Source organism: Coptis chinensis, chromosome 8 (genome assembly GCF_015680905.1).
Source record: "Coptis chinensis isolate HL-2020 chromosome 8, ASM1568090v1, whole genome shotgun sequence".
Taxonomy (NCBI): domain Eukaryota; kingdom Viridiplantae; phylum Streptophyta; class Magnoliopsida; order Ranunculales; family Ranunculaceae; genus Coptis; species Coptis chinensis.
In genome coordinates this window covers 18121498-18142824 of record NC_141463.1, presented here as the reverse complement: position 1 = coordinate 18142824, position 21327 = coordinate 18121498, and the positions used below count along the sequence as shown (strand labels likewise).

Genomic DNA, 21327 nt, shown 5'->3' with positions numbered 1-21327 from the left:
GGTGAGTCCTCCCTCCTAATACAAAAGCCTTTGTACCCTAAGGGCACACACCCTTATGGTAGAGGAAGTCCTCATATACTTAACTTGCTAGTGGTGGATAACCAATGTGGGGCTATCTTCTATGCACAAAAGTGTAGAGAACACTCTATGTTCTTCTCCTACACTTTGCACACACACACTATGGTAGAGATTCCAACATAAACTATGCTTTCTTTTCCATTCATGTTGGTACAATATCATATCAAATTAAATGTTACTTCAAAGGTCTTCTCAATTGTCCGATCTACGTCACCTGTTGCATTTCGGTCTGTTTGGTGTTCTCCATCTTATATGGAACAACTATAACTTTGGTTGTGTAATCTTGTTAGTTCTATAGCTCAGTGTATGTTTTTAGGTTGTGTGGAAATCCCTCTCATGGGACATAGTTCTCACTTTTCAGTATCTTTGGCTCTCTCCATGTTATGCAGGTTTAGACTTTATTTATCCATTGCATCTTTTTGTTAGATGGAACCTGTAGTTTCTTTTAGAGATATTAAGCAATCCTATATCTTCATAGCCTTTTCAATTTTGAAAGAATTGAGGAATGAAATATTAAATTTTTGGATGTAGTAGATGGTAGTCCGGGTATACTTTCGGGGGTTTTCTAATTCGGGAGGTAGTATGTAACACGTTAGAGACCTGGGCGAGGGGGCTATTAAATTATGAAAAGAAGTTGTTACATGAGGGAGGTGTTTTTATATTTTGATAAAAGTGAAATCTAAAATACACTATACAGTGAGTAAAAAGAACATAAATTGTTGGCTAAAAGCTGGCCGAAGGTTGTTTCATAGTCTTAGGGGTCGTTTGTTTTTCGAGCCTATGAATCTTTGAATCTTTGAATCTTTGAATGGCTCATCCTCCTCAATGCTAAATGCTGATTCTTTGAATTCTAAAAACATGTTTGTTTTCTGTTAGAATAACACGGCTCAAATTTGAATATAAATCATTAGGACAATTTTACTCATGCTATCTATTTTAAACACTAACTTGATTTCTTGTTAAACAAAATATATATTATATTTGAGGAGAAGAGATGGATTATCGAAAAAAATAAATGATAAATAAATTTATTTAAAATATACTTTCACAAATATATTTTAACGGTTTATTTTCATATTTTGTTTATTTTCAGAATATATATATGTAATTCTATTTTTAACAAAGTGGATATCATTCACCCAAAAAAAATGAAAAAACCCGTGACGCCAACATCAAATTTTGAAGAACCTATTTTGAAACCATAAAAATCAAGGTAAGAAAGTAGATGAGTTCTTAAGATTGGATTCTTAAGAAAGGGCAAGAAGGGACTTTTTTGTTTCAAGTATTAGAATTAAGCATTCAGAAGAAATTTTGGTGTTGAATGCTGAATGCTAAAAGTACCACTTAATGCTTAAACTACTTAAAAAAAACAAACAAGTTTTGAGGCTCTGAATGCTTAAAACTTAAGTTTAAGAGGCTCTGAATGCTGAATTCAAAAAAAAACAAACAACCCCTTAGAAAAAGTTCTAATGAAATTTATTAGTTGATTTTGATTGGCGGGGGTTGCTGGATAATTGTTTTTCACCGCCAAAATTTGTGAGCCATGGAAAAATTGCATAGAACAAATTTAAAAAGGCATGGGTTCCATTAGTCTATCTCTTTCTTGCTTTACTGTTTCGTATCTTGTTGTTGCAAGTCTTGCAACCTTTTTGGTCATTTTTATTGATCTTGTTTTGTTTTATTTTTACTACATTCATCATTTCATCTCTCTTTTACTCTATACAGAAACTAAAAGCATCGTGTTTTTTCCTTGCTTGAAGGTAGGTGCAATTTTTTTAGATTAATATGAAATTTTCTATGTAATTTATCATCTTTTATCACTGAATAAATTACAAATGTAATTTGGTGAAGCTGTTATGAATGTGCAGAGTAATAAATAAATATAAATATAAATATTTTATTGATATAATAATATGGAAACATGGAAAAGTAGGATGAGGTATCATTACAAAAGAAAAGAAAAACATCTAAAGAAAAAACTAACAAAACAAAAGTACATCAAACCAAAACATAATGGTCTCAAGTCAGAATGTCTTCCTATCTACACACAAAGTGCATGTTCAAAAAGAATATTATTAGTTTCCTCATGAATGTTAGCCCAAAAGAACAAAAGGCCTTTTATAGACATGATCACGACCTCCAAAGAAGCCACCTCACCCTGAAAAATCTTTTTGCTAATTTCCATCCATAAGCCCCACAAGACTGCAAAAGATATCATACTCCATATACGTTTCCCCTTTTGAGATTGAAAATCTGAATACCAAGAGGCTACCATACCTTTCACCAAACCTGGACTAACCCATGAACTACCTGACCCTTGAATGAGAAAGCGCCAAACTAGTAAAAAAAAATGACAACGAAAAAGGATATGATTCACATACTCACTATCCTTTAAACTCACCATCCTTTAAACACATAGGACAAAGGTTAACTAAGGCTTCCTGACCTCTTTCTAAGATTATCATTTATCAATAGTTAGGATTTTACCTAAGGATGCACACTACACAAAGAAAGTGACCTTTAAGGGAACCTTGGATCCCCAAATAACACGACAAGGAAATACATTATATCTAAAGAGGATGTGGTGTCTTATGAGATCGAATTCATGGCATAATACCAAGATTTGATGGAAATTTCCCCTTATTGTGGATTGACCAGAGGCTGTTTATCTTTGTTTGGTCTCACAGGTGGGATGGAATCCAACATTGTTGTTAGAGCTGCCGCACTTACTATATCCCTATGAGAGAGAGTTGTATCAATACCATGTTCCAAGTAGTATTACCATTATCAATCCTCATAAAAGAGTGAACTGGGTGATTTTTCAAAATAGTTACGACGTATAATCTCTCGAAAGCACACTTGGCATACCTTTCTCAGTTCAAACCACAAGTTATGTTTTCTCTTTCCTCTTCTTCGTTCGGCTCACCGTTTTACGGTATACTAGTACTGCTTAAAATGCTGACTAGACTCTGGAGTAAAAATATTGGGTCACCTAACTTCCCATTTTCCATTACGAACCGTGGAAGACAAACTTTGGAAAAAGCAAATTTTTGAAATTGTCACGTATTGCTGGTTAAGAAAAATATGTACATGAAAGAGGGTAATATACTGATCTTGGGACTTGGGTGTTATAATTACCAAGAAATTGGTCTCAAGGCCCAATTTTGGGGAAAATGAAGTCTAGAGGATACGGTTTTTTATGAATAACTCACAAGGACAAATTTTGGAGAAAAGTAACTCACGAACCCCTTATTTCAAAATTAGTAACCCTCAAGGACAAAATAAATTGGCCCCGCCTTTTTACATTTTTTTAAATGCCAATTATACCCTTCCGTGAAAATAACCCTTAAGGACAAATGACCCGGATTTAAAATAAATATTTTCCGATTTTACTATTTTTGTCATTTTGCTATGAACAATGAGTGTTCATACCTTCTGCTGGTGTATGAACAATAATTGTTCATATCCAAATAGGTGAATGTACCTTATATAATATATTGATGTATAAACATTGAATGTTCATACCAAAAGGACTATGAACATTTAATGTTCATACCCAAAGACTGAACATTGAATGTTCATACTCAAAGGACCAAGGACTATGAACATCGAATGTTAAATACCCAAAAGGACTATGAACATTGAATATTCATATGCCCAATCAATGTTCATACAAGACTATGAACATTGAATGTTTATACCCAAGAACTATGAACATCGAATGTTCATGTGAATGTTCATACCCAAAAGACTATGAAAATTGAATGTTCATACCCAATCAATGTTCATACTAAATACACCGGGTAGTTTTGTCCGGACCGGGATATTAATTATTTTGTGTCAGGGGTATACTTGAAATTTCATCTATCCGATCAGTTTTTTATTGTGAGTTACAAAAATAAAAAGGTGTCCTTGACTCAGGTTATTTTTCGGCACTTTTGCTCTTGAGAGTCACTCCATGTATAATTATTATCTATGGTGTTATAATGATCTCTTTTCTCATTTTCTTTTTACGTCCTTGTTGAGAAAGTTAAGGAGCATGGGAGTGGAAGAAGCTCGCTGGCTTCCCCAACCAAGAATGGTAAACGTCCAAAGTAAGATTTTTATTTTTAAAGTTTGAAGTTTAGTTTGAAGTTTAGTTTTTTTTTTTTTTTTTTTTTGTTGAATTGAAATCTTTTGAAGGATGCTACTTTGATGGTTTTGCAAGCCTACTTTGTTTTAAGGTAAGCTTCTTATTCTTTTACTTGATCAATTCTGTACGGTATTGTTTTTGGATGTTTTGAAGATTAATTCACTGCAACTTCCCTAAGAAATTCTTGGGCTGAAAATGAATATTGAAGTGTTACGCATAACATAGACGATATTTAACGAGACAGACAACATGTCCTCAAACCCTAGGTTCAATAGAAACTCACAAAGTCCCTTCTTTTCTTTCTCTCAAAACAAGTATAGTTCACATTGCATTGGCTTCACTTTAAACTTTAAAAAATGGTACACCTGCGTAAGTTGGAGAAATAGAACTGGGAGTGAGGATGGGACTCACTGGGCACTTCGCTCTGGAAAAAGAAATGTGCAGTCCTAAATTTTCATTAAGAGTAATCTAATAAATTGCGTCCAAAACCTAGGGATAGTTGTGTGCTTGATCTGTCGGGTTGACGTTTAACATTGTGCAATGTTGGGCTGATTATATAATAGGATGATGTGTATGTTGCGATGATTATATGTGTATGAATGTTGTGCTTAGAAATTCATTTGCCAAGACAGCTTCAGAAATGAAAATTGTGAAACTGAATGTTCGTTTGATCAATTTTCATCCAGTAATTAAGATTTCAAACTGCTTATAAGCCGAAAAACAAAAAAAAAATGATACCAAACCCAGATTACAACCCAGTTTTTTTTAAACTCTTCATAAGTTAAAGGCGAGCTTGTATCCTAGTCTCCAAAAGTGAGTTACAAAGAAAGAAATATTAGAAGTCTGAATTAGTTAAGTTCGGTTTGTTGGTTTTCAGTGTGTATATCAGTATATGGATGAACTGAAGATGGAAATGGATTTGGGGTGAATAGAAATGAAGAGAAGCACGTGGAGTTTTCACATAGTCTTGTATTGTAAGAATTTAACATATATTTCTCAACACATCTTACTTTGTTAGGTATGCAGCTTTAGGATTTGTGTGGACTGTGTATAAAGGTAAATGCGTTCAAACATTCATGTATCTTTATTCTTTATATTATTACTATGCATGTGTACTAGACGCTTTGATGGTGCTCCAAGTGGGAGCTTATCAAAACAGATACTCGGACATTCTCGCTCTTGCTCTACAATCTAGTGACTTCGGTTATGGGTGTATGCCTGAGGCATATCATTACCATCACCCATAATTCCTCTATCCTGGAAGTTTAAGTGATTGTTGAATGGGTTCATATTAGGGTGAATTGATATTTGAACTCGTAGATTCGTTTCAAGCCACTGCTTGTGTAGGAACAATAATGAAACCCAAGTTCTTTCGAGTTAGAATTGTTCATCTTCTTGCCACCAAGGCCTGTTTATAATATAGCTAAGTTGTATATTTAGGGATACTAGTAATTTGGTGCTTAGATTCACTAATCCCCATTGACCTGAATCCCTGATCAATGTGGAACAACAACTGCTCAACCCGCATACTGGTAGCCTGAACTTGCAATTAGCAAATTTCTTGTTGTCATTAAAGATCACGTCCATTTTTTTTTCCTTTGATAAGAAGCCTGCCCAATAACTAGCAATGTTTGTTTCAGTTGGACCTCAATGTCAGAAACTCAAGATAATCTTCCCAATCAAGGATCCTTTGATCGTTTAAGTTTGCTTTATTTAATTTGGGCTCGTCGTTAGGTTTGGTCTTTAAAATATAAATGATGTTGTTCAATGTTCGTTTTAGGATATGTTATGATGATCTGTCCTCTCGAGACATGCAGCTCAATGCGAGTCAAGAATGGTAAAGAAAAAATGATTTGTTCTTCACCACACACTCTCAGTTTCTATTAAAAAATGAATCTGAAATGATAAAAGTGCAAAATCTTTTTAATGGTTTGTAATTTTATTACTTCTAGTGGGAAAGATTGTGTTTATCTTGTCATTCTTATAATTTATTTGTTTTTTTTTTGGTGCAATCCTTTCTTGCTGGAACCTTTTTAAGTGAACAGAGTTAGATTGAAAGAAAACCTTTATATAAATAATTTACACAAATGATTATCACTGTCAAATTTGCAATAGTGTTAATAGAGAAAATAGCACTGATCGAGTTATTCTTTGAAGGCTAGAGCAGTAGTGTCTACGGTTTTCCACCTCCATTAGAAAAACCATATATTAAATTAGCTCTTTATTTTGATTTATTCCCTTGATTCAAATGTTGTATTGTTTCTTCTATTATAGTGATTTATGGCCTATTATGATTTTTTATTATTTGATCTCATCACTTGACTACTGGATTAGATTAACTGTCTAACATTGGTTGGATGCAAGCTAATGACAAACTAATTTTTACAGATCAAATTGCCCTCAATATTAGTGGTGAAAACCTGATTAAAGCTGCAAGTAATTTCACGACAGATCTTTTTGCTAAAGGTCGTTATGCAGATGTATTTAGGACTCAAATTCCTACTGGAAGGGTGTATAGTCTCCGCAAAACGTAAGTGGATGTTGCTATTAAGCGTTTCAAAGTTACCAATTTTACCCAACCTAAATGGTAGGTGAGCAGGTCGTGTTGATGATGAAGCATATGTTGGTGATCTAGATATTGATACCGCTGAAGGTAAGATTCTTAGTATACAAGCTAGACTCCTTTGATCGTTTAAGTTTGCTTCATTTAATTTGGCTCGTCTGTAGGTTTGGTCTTTTAAATGTATTTATCTAAGTGATGTTGTTCAATGTTCATTTTCAGGATCTGTTATGATGATCTGTCCTCTTGAGACATGCAGCTCAATGCCATTCAAGAATGGTCAAGAAAAAAAGATTTGTTCTGCACTACACACTCTATTTCTATTAAAAAATGAATCTGAAATGATAAAAGTGCAAAATCTTTTTAATGGTTTGTAATTTTTTTTATTATAATGGAAAAGATTGTTTTGTTCTTATAATTTATTTGTTTTTTCGGTACAATCCTTTCTTTTAAGTGAACAGAGTTAAATTAAAAGAAAACCTTCATAAAAAAATCTACTCAAATGATTATCACTGTCAAATTTGCAATTGATAATGCTAATTTAATGCAGAGAGCATTTCTGGATGTGCACTTTTCAAAAGTATCAGAAATGCATTGGAATTTCAAGAAGATTGCTAAACGAGTTAGAAGAAATTTGGGTTTCTTTAAAGCATACAAGATGCAATGGGTGTTAGGGAAGGCAATGACTGTGCTGACTGCTTCCCATCCTATTCGGCCAAGAAGGTTGCGGATCCAGTTTGGAGATCTAAATCCTACAGAAAGGATACATGGTCATTTGATGACTTGTCTAGTTTTGCATCTGTATGGTGCCTTAATGTACCTGTTTTTGTTTCTCTAGATATTATGTATGATGCTACTGGTGTATGTAAACTTAGATTTATAAGTACATAAAGAAACTTAAAAATATATCTCTACTTCTTTCTAAAGGTAAAAATTTTGAACAGTAACAAGCGCGCAACAATTGTGCGCTCCCACTAATTGTGATTTACAACTGAACTCTGGTGTAAGTCTACAACCTTTCTTTTGACTATGGTCCATGACTGTCAGGGACACGTACCTTGGTCACCCATACTTTTGACTCTGTGTACTATGTAAGATTCCAGTTTCCTACTTGATATATTTACTTCAGTTGTGGCTAGATGGTAAAGAAACCTCTCATCTCAGGCTGGTAGGACCAATCTATTCCTGAAAGCCTGAAACTACCCTTACTTAGACCATGTTCATTTCAAGTAAAATAGACAGTATGTGCAACTAATTCTGGTTAAGGGTGTAGGGGAGGTATACATCTTTTCAAATGGACTGAGTTTTGCTAAAACAGGAAGCCAAGGGGACCACGAGCTGAAGGTGTGCTGGGGTTTATTCGCTTGATTCGAGCATTATCGGGTAAGCTATTATGTGACACAAGTATGCGAACCGTTCTACGATCGGTATTTTTCAAATTTTTAAACCTCGTAAGCTCTAACATCTCTCGATAGTATGATTTTTGAATTCTAGTTATAATCTAAAAAATAATATAAAACATTAGGAGAGGGTTGAATATAATTTGAGTGACGTGAATGAGGTTTTAAATTATTTTAAATAATATGAAGATAATTCTAATTTCAATAAAGTGAGAGAGTTTTTGGTAAATTATTTAAAAAGGAAGGAGCTGATTAGAATAATTAAAGGAGGTGGTTCTAAAATCATAAAATAGAGAGATTACAAATACACAGTTCGGTTGAGAATTTAATTGGTTTTTTCGATCTCTCGGCCTTCTATATTTAACGAGTATGCGAACCGTGCTACGCATCGGTATTTTTTCAAATTTTTAAACCTGTCGCTCTAACATCTCTCTGATAGTATGATTTTTTGAATTCTAGTTATAATCTAAAAAATATATAATATAACAAGGGAGGGAAGTTTTATGACCTACGGCTGGGATTCAGTTTGAGAGAGGATAAATCGAGGGTCGCCATGCCTCCACGTTGGATTGGGAATTAATAAGAGAGCTTAACGGTGAAAACCCTTCGTCCCTTGGTTCTCACTTAAGAAAAGAAACCCAAAGGTTTTTCAAAACAGCGAAAACATTTTGGTTTTCCTTCATTATTTCTTCCTCCACCTCTTATCTGTGGGTGTTTTCGATTCTCAACTCTTCATTTTCGTGCACCAAACCAGGTACCTTCTCCATATCTCTTCGAAATCATCTTGCTTAATCATCTTATTCTGTTTATTTTTATTTTTATTGTTCGTTTGTGTGTGCTTGCAAATTCAATCATATTATTTAGCAAATTATTATTATTATTCCATATTTACATTTTTAAAGATTTGGGAATTATCTGGCCAGAAGAAAAGGTTTAAAAGAGGTCACAGATGAGGCTTTTCTCCCTTCGATAGATCTGGCAAAGCTTTCGTGGAGCATTTATTGACGTTGCTTAAATGAAAGTCTTGCCCCTCCACTGAATCGTTCGAAGCCAGAACCAATTACCACCGATCAAATGAGTGAACTTTCTCTTCTTGGGTCTATTCATTTGGCATTGTCCTAGGAGCAGAAAGCCTTTCCTTCAGTAACTGGATTAGATCACTTTGCAATAGATATGGCACCTCCATCTCTTTGATCATTCACCACCTCCAACCGATTTTGCGTATATCATATTGATTGCCCCTTGCTGCACCACCTATCTTTCGGAAGTGAGATGCACAAAGATCTACACTGATTTAAGAATCGCAAAACGACGAGTGAGCACATCCAAGTCCGGAATTGAACCTGCTGATATCGCATCGGCAGAGTGCCCGGATTGAGAACATCCTTTTTCAGAACCATCACTTGCCCGGATTGAGATGATCTTACGAGGCTGCTACATTGGGAGTGGAATCAGCCAGTTGTTTACTAATGCTATTGGTCTAAAGTTCTTTTTGTCAATTGTTCCACTGAGGGCCGATATGTTATTCACTATTAGGTTTTGGAAAATATATGATTTTCGTCATCTTAGAATATCTTAGAATATGGCTACTTCCATTGAATTTTATTTTTTACTTATCACATTGTTTGCATTCTTAGCTTACTCTGCGGATGGAGTGGATTCAATCACCAAGGATATTCGTAATTCTGTCAAGCAGCAGAAAAACAAAGGTGTTTATTCTCTCGAGGTAAGTCTCTTAAGCTGTTTGCTTCCCTTTAGGTGCGTGTTTGATTGCTCTACAGAGTAATCAAATTTGCTTTTGGATTTATTTTTTGTGCTAACTGGCTTTATTCCTTATAGTGATTGGACCATTTTACCTGTTCATGCTGTTGATATTTGTTCATCCTATCATTTTGAGGTAATGTAGTGCAGTTTCAAACCTTTATTTGTTTGTGTGCAAAAGAACTAACAACCTTCTTGCTTTTAAAAGTTAGCTCCAGTTGTTTGATCTTGATCAGATTTGCTATTCCTATGCAGTCGGCCTTACCTCCAAAACAAATAGCTTGGTGTGGATTGCACAGCGTGCTACTCTACTGGCATGATAATCTTTTGATGGTTGGTCCTTATGGAGATCCCGTTAATTTTTTTTATGATGCACCAGTCATATTAATTCCATTGTTTTTTAATTTTTGCTTATCACATTGTTTGCATTCTTAGCTTACTCTGCGGATGAAGTGGATTCAATCACCAAGGATATTCGTAATCCTGTCAGGCAGCAGAAAAACAAAGGTGCTTATTCTCTCGAGGTAAGTCTCTTAAGCTGTTTGCTTTCCTTTAGGTGCGTGTTTGATTGCTCTTCAAAGTAATTAAATTTACTTTTGGATTTATTATTTGTGATAACTGGCTTTATTCCTTATAGTGATTAGACCATTTAATCTGTTCATGCTGTTAATATTTGTTCATCCTATCATTTTGAGGTAATGTAGTGCAGTTTCAAACCTTTATTTGTTTGTGTGCAAAAAGAACTAACAACCTTCTTGCTTTTAAAAGTTAGCTCCAGTTGTTTGATCTTGATCAGATTTGCTATTCCTATGCAGTCGGCCTTACCTCCAAAACAAATAGCTTGGTGTGGATTGCACAGCGTGCTACTCTACTGGCATGATAATCTTTGATGGTTGGTCCTTATGGAGATCCCGTGAATTTTTTTTATGATGCACCAGTCATATTAATTCCATTGTTTTTTATTTTTTGCTTATCACATTGTTTGCATTCTTAGCTTACTCTCATGGATGAAGTGGATTCAATCACCAAGGATATTCGTAATCCTGTCAGGCAGCAGAAAAACAAAGGTGCTTATTCTCTCGAGGTAAGTCTCTTAAGCTGTTTGCTTTCCTTTAGGTGCGTGTTTGATTGCTCTTCAAAGTAATCAAATTTACTTTTGGATTTATTATTTGTGATAACTGGCTTTATTCCTTATAGTGATTAGACCATTTAATCTGTTCATGCTGTTAATATTTGTTCATCCTATCATTTTGAGGTAATGTAGTGCAGTTTCAAACCTTTATTTGTTTGTGTGCAAAAAGAACTCACAACCTTCTTGCTTTTAAAAGTTAGCTCCAGTTGTTTGATCTTGATCAGATATGCTATTCCTGTGCAGTCGGCCTTACCTCCAAAACAAATAGCTTGGTGTGGATTGCTGGCGTGCTACTCTGCTGGCATGATAATCTTTTGATGGTTGGTCCTTATGGAGATCCCGTTAATTTTTTTTATGATGAACCAGTCATATTAATTCCAGGGTGTGATGGAGAAAGGATACTTTCAAACAAGGCGGACGGGACCCCTCCACTGATTCGTTCGAAGCCAGAACCAATTACCACCGATCAAATGAGTGAACTTTCTCTTCTTGGGTCTATTCATTTGGCATTGTCCTAGGAGCAGAAAGCCTTTCCTTCTTCGTCTTACTACTTGAAGGAATCAGATTCAGTAATTGGATTGGATCACTTTACAATAGATATGACACCTCCATCTCTTTGTTCATTCACCACCTTAAACCGATCTTGCGTATATCATATCGATTGCCCCTTGCTGCACCACCTATCTTTCAGAAGTGAGATGCACAAAGATCTACACTGATTTAAGAATCGCAGCACGACGAGTGAGCACATCCAAGTCCGGAATTGAACCTGCTGATATCGCATCGGCAGAGTGCCCACGGCTGGACGAGAACATCCTTTCTCAGAACCATCACTTTCCCGGATTGAGATGGTCTTACGAGGCTGCTACATTGGGAGTGGGATCAGCCAGTTGTTTACTAATGCTATTGGTCTAAAGTTCTTTTTCTCAATTGTTCCACTGAGGGCCGATATGTTATTCACTATTAGGTCTTGGAAAATATATGATTTTCGTCATCTTAGAATATCTTAGAGTATGGCTACTTAAACTCTAACCTGTAAATTTGTCTTCTTCTTCTTATTTATTGAATTATCAAACTTCCATTGTTTTTTATTTTTGCCTAATCACATTGTTTGCATTCTTAGCTTACTCTGCGGATGAAGTGGATTCAATCACCAAGGATATTCGTAATTCTGTCAAGCAGAAGAAAAACAAAGATGCTTATTATCTCGGGGTAAGTCTCTTAAGCTGTTTACTTTCCTTTAGGTGCGTGTTTGATTGCTCTTCAAAGTAATCAAATTTACTTTTGGATTCATTTTTTGTGATAACTGGCTTTATTCCTTATAGTGATTGGACCATTTTACCTGTTCATGCTGTTAATATTTGTTCATCCTATCATTTTGAGGTAATGTAGCGCAGTTTCAAACCTTTATTTGTTTGTGTGAAAAAAGAACTCACAACCTTCTTGCTTTTAAAAGTTACCTCCAGTTGTTTGATCTTGATCAGATTTGCTATTCCTATGCAGTCTGCCTTACCTCCAAAACACAAAACGCTTGGTGTGGATTGCACAGCGTGCTACAATCTTTTCATGGTTGGTCCTTATGGAGATCCCGTTAATTATTTTTATGATGAACCCGTTATATTAATTCCAGAGTGTGATGGAGTAAGGATACTTTCAAACACAAGTATGGAGGCAAGGATGTTGGGGTTCCGGGTGGCATGCAAGCTTCACCATTTTCTCCAGCGCATATACACAAAGCCTCTGCATCTCTCAGTGTAGCATCTAGATCAATTTGACCGCTCAGCTCATTAATGTATTTCAAGAGTGTATCGAAGTCCATCTCTTCACCCATGATCTTCTTTCCGTGCTTCTTCAAGATAGCAACACATACATACAAGTGGAAATGCTCAGCTTGGTAGTGTGTCCATAGCACCTCCCGCAAACGCATCATCTTCTCAAAGTCGAACTCCCTAAAAAACAGAGGTTGGACATGTCCAAAGAATCACTCAAATTTCATAGAATATTGTAATATGAAATTTGTCTGGAACAAAATTTAACTAGCAATAAAATATATTTGTATATTCAATTCTAATTGCAATATAGTTCAAGTGTGTGAACACAGAATCACATAGCAAAGCTAAAGCATTTCATAAGAATCCATTAACTATTTTGAAACAAGTTCACGACAGTACGACTGGCAATAATAATGAACAGTACGACTGGCAATCTAATATAACAAGGGAGGGTTAAGAGGAATATTAAAATCAAAGATCGAATGGGTGCGTTAACGAGGGGGAATTAATTTGAGAAATAAATCGCCCGCCTAACACTCTCTCTCTTTCTGACTTCCCACGCAATTAAGCTCCTTTTGCTCTCTCTCTCCCAGCTTTCAAGAACAACGAATCCCCCCCTTTTTTTTTGAGCTCTTTGAGATCAAGTGAAACCATAGCATTGAGTAGCGTACACTCTTTTGCTCTGGCAAACAAACATGGAAACGCAAAAGGATGTAGTAACTCAGGTATGCATTTTTTTTTTCCAAAAAAGAACCATTGTGATCAAGCACAATTTCCTTTATGCATCTCACCGCAGAGACTTTTCATTCCTGCAGATGGATGTGGGGCCTCTGCAACAAAGTAAACGACGACAAATTCGACATATAAGTGTTGCTGAACCTCATGTATGTCTGCAAAATCTTTTCCATAGTGTATTCCAGAACAGTACAACAAACATTTTCTCTGCTGTCTCTCATGCAAACTCATTTCACGTTGTCTAAGCTATCTGTGAGTATGTTTTGACTACTTTTCTCATTTGCAGCCGAATGTAGATATTACTGGGCCAAGGGTGCGTAAGAAAAATCAAACCAATACTAAGGTACATGTTATTTATTTTGTCGGTTATGTTCCTGTATTACAATGTTATCACGGCTTAATTTCTTTTTAGCCTTCTTATTTTTTCTTTAAAGAATGTTTGATTTTTTGGCTAAACTACAGTCATCCATACGTTCTGATATTGGCGCTCAAGGAAGCTTTGATTTGCAAACCCGACCTCAAGCTGTTATTGGCGCCCAGGTTTGTATAGTATTTTTCCTTTAGTCTTACAAGTTAACGAAAAAGTGGGTCTACAGACAGTACGGGCAGAGAAGTGGCCTTCAGTGCAATGTGTTTTTTTGAAATCTGCACATGTATGTCACCATATCAAGTACTTGCAATTAATCATGTCAAATTATTGATGATAGATTTCGGGGGCTCCAATCAACCACCATCCAACAACTCAGGTACAGCCTCATCGTCAGCTCCCTATAAGTACTGTTACTCTCGAACCATCTCGCGGCAGTGTCTCATGCCGTGCTCGAAGGGACACGGCTAGAGCCATGTCTTCGCCCAAGGCTCAGAGTAGCCAATCTTCATCCGATTTGAACAATCATTCCCCTCCATCTGTGCTACCTACTCGGATGGCATTGGCGCAGCGTGCACGTAGAGCCCGGGAGAAAATGGAGAGGCTCTCTGCCTCTACTTTAACTAACATGGGACATCTATCATCAGTCATATCTTCTCCCAAGGCTCATAGTGGCCAGTCTTCATCTGATTTGAACAATCGTTCCACTTCAGCTGTGCTACCTACTCGGAAGGCATTGGCGCAGCGTGCACGTAGAGCCCGTGAAAAAATGGAGAGTCTCTCTGCCTCTACTTTACCTAACATGGGTCGTGTACCATCAGAAGCAGCAGACGACTCTCACTCACCATTGCAACCCTGTGTTCTAAAAGACAAAGGAAAGAGCATTGTTCGTGATTTGGCGCCAACCCCACTGTATACCACAGTAACATATTTGGTTGGGTCATCCTCTACTGGGGACTCCACTCGAGAAAACAATGTTCTATGCAAAGAAAATGTTGTGGAACTTGGCAGTTGTTATCCTCAACTGGGTCATAGTCAGATAACCACACCTTTACGAATCTACAGGTTTGTCCCTCTATAAAAAGTGTTTGATCCGTCAACGAAATGCCATTTCACCCAATGCATATATATAATGTATTGCTTCGCATGTTGCTGTAGTCCCAGGTCTGAAAGATGTCCGGGAAGCGATGGACGTTCCAACGAACCAGCCTATGAAGAAGGAATAAGTATCTTAAATGAATCAATAATATCATGTGAAGACATGGAGGCGGATGTTCCAATTGGACAAACGACTAATCTGCCGGTAGAACGTCATTTCCTTGGTCGAATGGATGTGCGTTGTTCACACTGTTCCGCTCTTCACTGGCTAGATGAGAAATTGGCGCACTCATCTAAGAAGAGGCCTAGGTTTGGAATGTGTTGTTTACAGGGCAAAATTCAGTTGCCTCTTCTTTCTCCATTGCCACCTTCTCTCCACTCACTCTATGAAGGATCTGGTGGACACGCAAACTCATTCCGTGAACACATTCGGCAATACAATGCATGTAATGCTTTTACAAGCCTTGGTATCATTCCAGACGATTTAACGCGTGCTGAAGGGGCGGGGGCCAAAATCATTTGTTATACACGGAGAGCTTTATCATAGAGTTGGAGCATTGCTGCCGGATCCAGGCAGGGATCCCGTCTATTCACAACTTTACTTTTATGACGGCAATGAGGCTTTGGATCACCGCATCCGTCGTAATCCTAAACTGTCGAGGAAGTCTTGAAAATCATCCAATCTGCTCTCCACGAGCTCAATGGCTTTTTGTAAGCTCTATAAGAATGCTTTTGAGATTTTAGATTCCCAAAATCTTGCGGACAACAATGTTAAAAGACGACTTCACTACAATCCTGGAACTGATCGACGTCGATACAACCTACCATCAACAGACTCGAAATAGCTGTGCTTTTGCCAGGGGATGGTAGTGCTTTCGATAACATCCGAGATATTGTTCTACGTTTCAGAGGGGGTGGGTTAGCGAGGATCAGTGAGTGTAACCCTGCATATTTACCCCTTCATTATGTTCTTTTCTTTCCTAGAGGAGAACTCGGTTGGTCTCCTGATCTCTGCCAATGGAACGTCGTCAAGAATCGCCCGACCAATGTGCGCTTGACTTCGGACCTTAATACTATGCTTACCGTTTCTTCGATCGCCCAACCGAGTATTCCCCGATCTTGAATGGTGGTCCTCTAGGACAACAGTTCATTGTCGATGCTTGGGCAGCCACTGAACAGAACCGCTTGCGTTGGATTAGAAATCGTCAAGCCGAAATTCGTTCAGAACTGTATCAGGGGTTGACAGATATTGCAGCCCGGGGGCTAAGCCCAAGCCAAGTTAGGCGATTATTCTGCCCTCATCTCATACAGGAAGTCCACGGCATATGTATGAAATATACCAAGATTCAATGGCCATCACACGGTATAATAAACATCCAGACATCTTTATGACTGTCACAGCAAATCCAAACTGGCCGGAAATTCAGAATGAGCTGAAAAGTCATCAGAAATCAACTGACAAACCTGTGTTGGTTGCACGCGCTTTTGATCTTAAGCGAAAAGCAATCATGGAAGAAATATTAAAAAAAGGTGTGTTTGGCCGGGTCGTTGCACACGTCTACACCATAGAGTTCCAAAAGCGGGGCTTGCCTCACATGCACGCTCTTATATTCCTTCAACATGAGGATAAGATCCGCACTACTCAACAAGTGGATCGAATTGTATCTGCCGAGATTCCAGACCCTGATACGCATCCTACTCTCTTCCAGACCGTTATGAAGTGTATGATTCATGGTCCGTGCGGTGCTGAAAAACCAAACGCTGCCTGTATGCAAGATGGACGGTGCAGGTTCCATTACCCACGAGAATTTGTTGAGAAAACGACGATGGATCAAGAAGGCTACCCTCTTTATATGCGTCGCAACACTGGGAGAGTTTACAAGCGCAGCAAAGACACAGTTGGCAACCGAAATGTAGCTCCATATAACCCATATCTGTCTGAAAAGTTTGACTGCCACATTAATGTTGAAGTGTGTGCATCAGTTCGTGCAGTCAAATATATCCATAAATACATCTACAAGGGTTTCGACAAAACAACTATCGTCTTAGCAGGCGCCGATGATGAGATTCAACAATACATTGATGCAAGGTATATCGGGCCACCAGAAGCTGTATGGCGTCTGTTAGAGTTTAGGATGCACGAGGAGGTGCCCAATGTTGTTCGGTTGGCAATCCACTTGCCTGGCATGCATCGGGTTCTTTACAGCCCAAATGAACCAATGGATGAAATTATTACTCGAGGAGAGCGTCAGGAGTCAACTCTCACTGCCTTCTTTAAATGTTGTGCTGCCAACCCAATAGCCCGAGGGTATACTTATCCAGAGATCCCTCACCGCTTTGCCTTCAACAAAAAATTCAAACAATGGACACTCAGGAATCAAGCATCTTCTCCCGCTATTGGTCGGATGTATTTTGAGAAGCCTAATGCCGGAGAACGATTCTATCTACGGTTGTTGTTAACAGTTGTAAAGGGCCCCACATCATTTGATTCATTGAGATTTGTCAATGGTGTTCCATACAATACGTTCAAAGGAGCGTGTGTCGCACGAGGCCTACTGGAAGATGATGCAGAGTGGAAGAAATGTCTTGAGGAGGCCTCAGAAATGAGCACTGGTTATCAACTGCGTCGACTGTTCAGCATTATCCTACTTGAGTGCTCTCCAACCAGCCCAGAATTACTTTGGGCCAGATTTGGCGCCCATATTTGTGATGACCTTGCGCCTAAGATGAAATCAGTTTTACTTATACAAAATCCATCTCAAGAACAAGTTAACGACTACGGCTTATTTTTATTGGATCAACTTCTTATAGAAGGTGGGAGGAGCCTTTCCAACTTCCCAGACATGCCATTGCCGAAAGAAAAGTGGGGAGATATTGTCCCCAATAGGCTTATTTGGGATCAGCAACAACTCCAACATGAGGGACTGCAACAAGAGGCAGATACTAATATTAGCCGTCTTAATGGAGAGCAACGCGCCGCTTTTGACTCAGTGACAGATTCCGTTCACAATGCGAAAGGTAGAGTTTTTTTCTTAAATGGGGCTGCAGGCACTGGAAAAACTTTTCTGTACAATACCATTGCAGCCTCATGTCGTAGTGTTGGAAATATCGTTATTATGGTTGCTTCATCTGGCATTGCATCTTTATTATTGGCTGGTGGTAGAACTGCTCACTCAACCTTTAGCTTGCCACTAAATGTGTTTGAAGACACCATGTGTGGTTTTTCTAAGGACTCTTTGCAAGCCGGACTTTTCAAAGAGACCAAACTTATTATTTGGGATGAAGTCCCCATGCAACATAGGCACTGTGTTGAAGCTGTTGATCGATCACTTCAAGATATATGTAGTAACAAAAAAACATTCGGGCGGCATCATTTGTCATTCTTGGAGGCAATTTTCGATGACTCTTCCCTGTTATACCAAAAGGTGTCCGTGAAGATTTTGTTCTCTGATCACTACGGAGGTCTTTACTATGGAGACATGTCCAGGTTTTGCATTTGGTTCATAACATGCGTCTCGACATGTCGAACCGGACAACATCAATTTTGCAAACTTTCTTACAGAGAGGTTATAAAATTATTTTGAAATATTTTACTTTGAACAGTTTTCTCACAAATTCTACACATAATGACTAAATTTTCTCCTTTGGTTGATTATTTAGATTGGCACAAATCCAACCGAGACAATCGAAGTTACCATCGTGTGTTCAAAACTGTTCGAACCTTGAAGACCTCATTGACTCTGTTTACCCAAAATTAAATGTGGAGGGCACCGCTTCAACCTAAGTTTTTAAGAGAGCGCACTATTCTAGCGCACGTAATGGCGATGTCAAGGAGATTAATGAACAAGCCTTAAATTTATTCCCCCGGAGATGTTATTGAATATCTGGCTGCGGATAAAGCTATTGAAGGAGATAGGGACCCTCGGTCACAAGACAGGGAAGCAACTCATAATTCACCTGCAAATCTCAATGGGTCTCATTCAAAAGCAAAAAAAAAAAAATGGCAGCTCTAATACAGGCGTTGGTGAGTACCCAAGTGAGTTCTTAAACTCCCTTGATCCATCCAGTTTACCTCCTTTCAAACTAAAGTTGAAACGTGGAAGTCCAGTCATGTTGCTAAGGAATATTAAACCAAGAGATGGGCTCTGCAATGGAACGCGGCTAATAGTTCTTCAATGTGCTACCAGAGTGATTCAAGCTATGATTATAACTGGAGACAAAACAGGCCAGCAAGTACTTCTCCCTAGAATATCTTTGACGCCTTCGACTACAGAGATGGCTGTTCCCATGACTAGGCGGCAATTCCCTATACGACTCGCATATGGGATGACGATTAATAAATCCCAAGGGCAGTCAGTCAAGTACGTTGGGATAGATTTACGGACGCCGGTATTCAGTCATGGACAATTATACGTCGCACTCTCGAGATGCACATCATCAAAAAGAATTAGTGTCCTCCTTCCACAAGATGCTTCTGGTTGTACTACAAATATTGTCTACCCAGAAGTTTTGCTATAACTATAGGTATGTCGTCCTAATAACTCCTGAACTATTGTAGCCGTCGTGCTGTCTTGGGAAATAGTTGGTTTTCTTTGTAATTATGCACTTGACACTATACATGCTGTTGTAAGTCAACCGTTTCACTATCGTAGCCTTTTATAGGTGTGGCTCAGCTCATTCCTGATTTGAGCCTTTCTCTGTTTAGGTTTTTTTCCATCTATCCTTACCTAACTTATGCATTTCATAACTGAGTTACTTGCAGGCTAAATGTTTACAGAAAGATAACTTCTTTGTAAGCATTAGCTTTCCGTGCATGAGAAGTAGGCATTCTTATTCTACATGGACTTCAGGTAATATCACATGCCTAACAAAAACTTAATATTATTCCACCCTTACTCTTAAAAATGCAGTGCATTTACCCATATTCACGGTTGTCAATCCCGCCAACTGTATGTGGAGATAACCTGTTTGATCCATCGATTTCTGGTGTTTACCTGTTTTTTTTAGCAGACGAAATAAACTGCATAATTGAGGCCTACTCTCAAATTTTGTTGGTTGGCATGTGGTCAATACATGGTAGTTTTGAAATTTGCGTGTGGCCTTAACATGCTAGGATCACCTAATATTATTCACATTTAATAAACTTTTAGAACAACTTTAACCACTGACAACGGTACCTGCTGGACCAAAAAAACCACTTTGGCAAAAACATTCTAATTGCTTTTGGTCATGGTGTCTCCCGTTCTAAAAACTGCCTAACTGAGAACCCTTGCTCATTTTGCTAAATTTATCTGTTTCCCGATTCCTACTATACGTATGATATATTTCCATTCGCACCTGTTTGTTTCACTTGGCATTTGCAATTACTTGATATTATCCTGCAAAAAAAAAATGTTGTTTCGTTTCAGATGCAAACCATTTGTCATTTGTCGGCTTGGTGTAGGGTCTTATTTAATTTCTTTGCCGGCTTGATGTAGGGTCTTATTCCTCGCATTCCGGCTTTGATTTAATCTCATTGGATATTATTCATTGTGTGTCCAACACTTTCCTACAGACAGATTAAAGCTTCACTATAGAATACCACAAAGCCGGAGATTTCTAAAGGCCTGAAGCAGAATTTGGTATGGAGTCAAGTACCAGAAGTGTTCTTATGGTGTGAATTAAACAAACTGTGTCTTTCGACCATTTCTTTCCCCACCACCACAAGAGCGCAGCCCAGTTGTTATTTTAAATGCAAAAAAAATATTGTTTCCATTCTAGGTCTGCTGTTATTTAGTCTATGTTGTTTGCTCCTTCCGAAGCTTACTTGAGTACCCGACATTCTAAACAAGCTTAGTTGCTAACTTATGGTGCCTGATGGTAATACTCTTGCAATGTGGACGGATATCTCACCTTTTCAAAAACATGTTTGTGTTCATGGCATACTAATATATGTCTGCTAATGTGCTGCAAATATTATAGTATTGTTTTTACTAAGGATTATAAATTAAATGAGTTCGCTTGGTTAGAGCAGGCATCAACTGCACCATGTCCTCGCTGAGTCCCTCTTCGTAGACCTTAGTTGCACCCGTTTAGAATGGGTGGCAAGGGCTTTCAGTGTGCACTACTGTCTGAAGGTAAGACTGCCGCTGAGATTTACATGCATCCTAACTTGACTAAGGAAACTAAATAGGTTACTTAGCTTTACATCACATTAACCAGGGAACCTTGAATTGTAGTTTGGGAATATGGAATACCATAAATAGGCCCAACTTTGTGAATGCTACACTTTAAAGTGTTTGCAATCATACCC

General features: G+C 37.9%; 4 protein-coding genes and 1 long non-coding RNA gene across 17 annotated transcripts; all 5 read left to right on the top strand.

Annotated features, from left to right (window-relative positions):
• The first annotated feature begins 4006 nt into the window (after positions 1–4006).
• On the top strand, positions 4007–7676 carry LOC147480316 (uncharacterized). 10 transcript variants are annotated; one of them, XM_086580794.1, is made up of 7 exons: positions 4007–4172; positions 4261–4301; positions 5088–5184; positions 6599–6740; positions 6810–6863; positions 6993–7139; positions 7321–7676. In XM_086580794.1, the coding sequence occupies exons 4-7, from the start codon at positions 6683–6685 to the stop codon at positions 7386–7388; spliced, it is 327 nt and encodes a 108-aa protein (XP_086436920.1). In that variant the 5' UTR covers positions 4007–4172; positions 4261–4301; positions 5088–5184; positions 6599–6682; the 3' UTR covers positions 7389–7676. The 10 variants fall into 10 exon arrangements, 6 of the variants coding, with proteins under 6 accessions (XP_086436920.1, XP_086436921.1, XP_086436919.1 ...); XM_086580795.1 differs by lacking the exon at positions 5088–5184 and having other exon boundaries at positions 4007–4159; XM_086580793.1 differs by lacking the exon at positions 5088–5184.
• Positions 7677–8712: 1036 nt separating this feature from the next.
• Positions 8713–13144, top strand: LOC147480315 (protein VACUOLELESS1-like). 4 transcript variants are annotated; one of them, XM_086580999.1, is made up of 10 exons: positions 8713–8924; positions 9094–9706; positions 9808–9896; positions 10010–10067; positions 10187–10264; positions 10367–10455; positions 10747–10823; positions 12187–12275; positions 12389–12446; positions 12567–13144. In XM_086580999.1, the coding sequence occupies exons 3-7, from the start codon at positions 9820–9822 to the stop codon at positions 10769–10771; spliced, it is 327 nt and encodes a 108-aa protein (XP_086437125.1). In that variant the 5' UTR covers positions 8713–8924; positions 9094–9706; positions 9808–9819; the 3' UTR covers positions 10772–10823; positions 12187–12275; positions 12389–12446; positions 12567–13144. The 4 variants fall into 4 exon arrangements, with proteins under 4 accessions (XP_086437125.1, XP_086437126.1, XP_086437124.1 ...); XM_086581000.1 differs by lacking the exon at positions 9094–9706 and adding an exon at positions 10569–10626 and having other exon boundaries at positions 8716–8924; XM_086580998.1 differs by lacking the exon at positions 9094–9706 and having other exon boundaries at positions 8716–8924.
• Positions 13145–13388: 244 nt separating this feature from the next.
• Positions 13389–15582, top strand: LOC147480314 (uncharacterized). The gene is made up of 6 exons (XM_086578615.1): positions 13389–13560; positions 13651–13719; positions 13857–13913; positions 14033–14110; positions 14278–15002; positions 15096–15582. The coding sequence occupies exons 1-6, from the start codon at positions 13531–13533 to the stop codon at positions 15580–15582; spliced, it is 1446 nt and encodes a 481-aa protein (XP_086434741.1). The 5' UTR covers positions 13389–13530.
• Positions 15583–16392: 810 nt separating this feature from the next.
• LOC147480313 (uncharacterized) lies at positions 16393–18669 on the top strand. The gene is made up of 2 exons (XM_086578614.1): positions 16393–18522; positions 18639–18669. The coding sequence occupies exons 1-2, from the start codon at positions 16424–16426 to the stop codon at positions 18667–18669; spliced, it is 2130 nt and encodes a 709-aa protein (XP_086434740.1). The 5' UTR covers positions 16393–16423.
• Positions 18670–18918: 249 nt separating this feature from the next.
• LOC147480312 (uncharacterized) lies at positions 18919–20905 on the top strand. Its single transcript, XR_015206767.1, has 3 exons — positions 18919–19559; positions 19798–19885; positions 20590–20905. It is a non-coding gene; the product is annotated as an uncharacterized LOC147480312 (long non-coding RNA).
• The last annotated feature ends 422 nt before the right edge of the window (positions 20906–21327 follow it).

Coding starts and splice junctions, on each gene's coding strand:
- LOC147480314 (XM_086578615.1), top strand. CDS start 13,531: ATGGAAACGCAAAAGGATGTAGTAACTCAG. Junction 13,720..13,856: donor TAAGTGTTGCTGAACCTCAT/GTATGTCTGCAA, acceptor TCTCATTTGCAG/CCGAATGTAGATATTACTGG. Junction 14,111..14,277: donor AAGCTGTTATTGGCGCCCAG/GTTTGTATAGTA, acceptor TATTGATGATAG/ATTTCGGGGGCTCCAATCAA.
- LOC147480315 (XM_086580997.1), top strand. CDS start 12,045: ATGATTTTCGTCATCTTAGAATATCTTAGA. Junction 12,075..12,186: donor TCATCTTAGAATATCTTAGA/GTATGGCTACTT, acceptor TTGCATTCTTAG/CTTACTCTGCGGATGAAGTG. Junction 12,276..12,388: donor AAGATGCTTATTATCTCGGG/GTAAGTCTCTTA, acceptor TATTCCTTATAG/TGATTGGACCATTTTACCTG.
- LOC147480316 (XM_086580795.1), top strand. CDS start 6,683: ATGCAGATGTATTTAGGACTCAAATTCCTACTGGAAGGGTGTATAGTC. Junction 6,741..6,809: donor GTGTATAGTCTCCGCAAAAC/GTAAGTGGATGT, acceptor GTAGGTGAGCAG/GTCGTGTTGATGATGAAGCA. Junction 6,864..6,992: donor AGATATTGATACCGCTGAAG/GTAAGATTCTTA, acceptor GTTCATTTTCAG/GATCTGTTATGATGATCTGT.
- LOC147480313 (XM_086578614.1), top strand. CDS start 16,424: ATGACTGTCACAGCAAATCCAAACTGGCCGGAAATTCAGAATGAGCTG. Junction 18,523..18,638: donor TACTATGGAGACATGTCCAG/GTTTTGCATTTG, acceptor TACTTTGAACAG/TTTTCTCACAAATTCTACAC.